We start from the raw sequence: 2,778 nt of genomic DNA, 5'->3' as shown, positions 1-2,778 counted from the left end.
CGCTTGGCGCCCTGTGTCCCCCTGCCGTGGCTCTGGGCGGCGCGGGCTCGCGTGGCGTGGGAGAGGGGTGCAGTGCTACTGCTGTGGAGCGGCACCGCCCGACACTGGTCCGCGGTCCCGACCCCAGCGCCGCGCCCCTGCGTGCCCTGCTCGGTGCCGCCCCGCGCCTGCTGCTGCTGCTCTGCTCGCGTACTTCGGAGGCCTTTGTACCGGGGCGAGAGGGCCACGTCCCTCCCCCTTGGCGTGCTCTGCCACGCTACCGCCTGCTGCGCGACCTACCGCGCCTGCTGCAGGCCCTCGAGGCGCAGTCTTGCCCACCAGGGTCAGCTGCCTGGAGACTCGGCAGTGCATGCAGGGCCTCCTGGAGCTGTGTGGCCCGCTGGACCGCGAAGCCGAGGAACTTGCAAACCAAGGCGCAGCAGAGCTCCCCCACTGGCTCCCAGTCTGTGGCCGCAGCGCCTAGAGGCACTTGGTGGAACCCCAAAATGTGCCTCCACTCTGGACTCCTTGGGGTGCCTCGGGAGGACTACTGGCTGGAAAGCCTTATTTCCTGCCTCCCATTGCGTTCTCTAGGAGTGCCCAGCTTCCTCCTCATACCTACGCCCGCCCTCCGAATGCTGAGGCCGAGGGTCCTTTACTCAGAGCCCCTCCAACCCCTGCTCAGATGGCTGCAGGGCAGGACAGGGCCATCTTGCCCTCCGAAACTTCAGGACAAGAGCAGTCTGCAGAGGCCGTGCCCTAGGCCGGAGAGGTGGGTGCAGGTGTTCAGGAAGAGTGTAGGTCCAGGGGGGTTGGAATAAAACTCCCTCCAGGGCCAGGAATCTCCCTTTCCCAGAGAAGGCCCTGCTCTTTCCAGAGAAAGAGACTTTGGCTCTGAGTGGGCAGGACAAGGAGAGTAAGACCCAGAAAGAGGAATGAAGGCACACGTTCCAGAAGCTAAGACAGCCGTGCACGTGTGCTCTCCTGTGGCTGCAACTCCGAGCTGGGGGCAAGAGCAGCACACTCCTGCCTGAGTTACAGATCCGTCTGTGGGCCCGGATCCTCTGTGTCGACACTCGCATTCACATTCTCACAAGTCATGTCTCCAAGAGGCAATGGGGACGCGATCTCCATCCTCACTGCGGTTCTTCAAGAGGAGAGGAATAGGCTGAAACCCAGAAGGGTAGTGCCTGTGCCCTCACAGAGCCAGCCCACGGTACCAGCACACAGAGATCCCTGTCTGCCTGCTGCTTCCCGACCGTCCACACTAGAGCCTGGGCAAGCCGTGGTGAACGCCCACATTCCGGCGCCCCTTGGCCCTGCCTTTAGAGCCTGTCCCACAAAGTGTCACTGAGGCCCAAGGAATTGTGTGAAAGGACCTGGGGTCCCCAGTATCCCAGGGACTGTCTAGTGATCACGTGGGAAACAAACGCCCCCAGAATGTCCAGGCTGGAGTGCACTGAGTCAGGGCCCAGCCTGGGGACTGCCGGGGTGAGTAACAGCACCCCTACCGAGCCAGCTGCTGCCAAGGCCCCTCCCAGTCAGGTGTCAGCAGAGGAGGAGTAGGAGAGTCCAAGTCGCTGGCTCCCAGGCCTGGTGTCGGTGGGAGGGACCGGGCGGGGCGGGATAGCCGGCTGCCTGCCCAGAGCCAAAACGAAAGCACTGGGGCTGGAGCTGGATCGGGAATCGGGGCTCGCGGGAGAGGGAGTGCGCAAGCTGTCCAGCGCTGAAACCCTGGGAGGCACGGGGGATTCTGGCCCCTGCTCACGATAGACACAGGGCTGAGTGGGGACAGGGGTGGGGTTTCTGCCCCCCCCTTGGGGGGCAGGACTGGGCCTCAGGCCTGAGTGCTCCCTGGCACTTAAAAGATGCCTATGCCCTGGTTCCTGCTGTCCTTGGCTCTGGGTCGAAGCCCTGCCGTTCTCTCTCTGGAGAGGCTCGTGGGGTCTCAGGACGCTGCCTACTGCTCTCCGGTGAGTCTAGGGCCCTGGGAGGACTGGGAAAGGCTCAGGACTCAATCTGTGGTGGATGGAAGCTCTAGGTTGGCTGTCACTGCCGCCACCGCCATGCCAGAACTGCCCTGGCTGGTCTGTCTGGTGCTGATGGGGGAAGAGACTGAAGGGGCAAAGGCTGCTGTGTCCTTGTGGGAGTGGCTTGTAGTCTGGAGCCCCTGAAAAAGGCAGGCTGGGGTGGGGTGGGGTTCTCAGGCAAGGAAAGGTGGTTAGATTTGGAGACATGAAATTGACTCTCCTTTCCCTCCTTTCCAGGGCCTCTCCTGCCACCTCTGGGGTGAGTATCCCCACTTTTTAAAAAAGAATTATTCGGGGGCCAGCACTTGGCATAATGACTATGTCACTGGACTCCCATGTAGTTGACTGCGGTTCAAGTCCCGGACCCAGCGGCTTAAACTCACGCCGGGTGCATGTGCGTGCGTGCCCAAGATCCTAAGAGAAGAACGGAGGAGAAGGGATTGTGGCGTGGCCAACCCCCCTGGGGGGTTGATTTCTCACTTTCTGTCTCTCTGGCTGTCTCTTCCTGGTGAGCGCATGCACCATATAGCAAAAAACTCTCTTAAAAAACAACAACAACAAACAAACAAACAAACAAATAAATAAAAAAGAATTACTGGGAGGACCAGCAGTTAGTGTAATGGCTATGTTGCTGGACTCCCACGTAGCCTACTGCGGTTCACGTCCTGGACCCGGTGGCTTAAAACTCACGCTGGGTGCGTGTGTGTGCATGCCCAAGATCCCGAGAGGAGAATGGAAAAGAAGGGATTGCGGCGTGGCCATCCCTCCA

At 60.8% G+C, this 2,778-nt stretch overlaps 2 protein-coding genes across 2 annotated transcripts in view; both read left to right on the top strand.

Moving 5' to 3' along the window:
* Positions 1 to 742, top strand: part of IL17RE (interleukin 17 receptor E) — a 16,694-nt gene extending 15,952 nt beyond the window's left edge. The window contains 4 exon segments of the mRNA XM_027773272.1: positions 4 to 91; positions 94 to 189; positions 220 to 322; positions 574 to 742. Coding sequence (XP_027629073.1) covers positions 4 to 91; positions 94 to 189; positions 220 to 322; positions 574 to 742 — 456 coding nt within the window.
* An 866-nt stretch (positions 743 to 1,608) lies between these two features.
* The window catches only part of IL17RC (interleukin 17 receptor C), a gene marked incomplete in the record, with an annotated part of 19,812 nt that continues 18,642 nt past the window's right edge, over positions 1,609 to 2,778 (top strand). Inside the window, 2 exon segments of the mRNA XM_027773241.1 lie at positions 1,609 to 1,952; positions 2,247 to 2,268. Coding sequence (XP_027629042.1) covers positions 1,848 to 1,952; positions 2,247 to 2,268 — 127 coding nt within the window.

Source organism: Tupaia chinensis, unplaced genomic scaffold, assembly GCF_000334495.1.
Source record: "Tupaia chinensis unplaced genomic scaffold, TupChi_1.0 Scaffold000333_1, whole genome shotgun sequence".
Lineage (NCBI taxonomy): Eukaryota > Metazoa > Chordata > Mammalia > Scandentia > Tupaiidae > Tupaia > Tupaia belangeri.
This window is presented reverse-complemented; position numbering and strand designations above follow the sequence as displayed.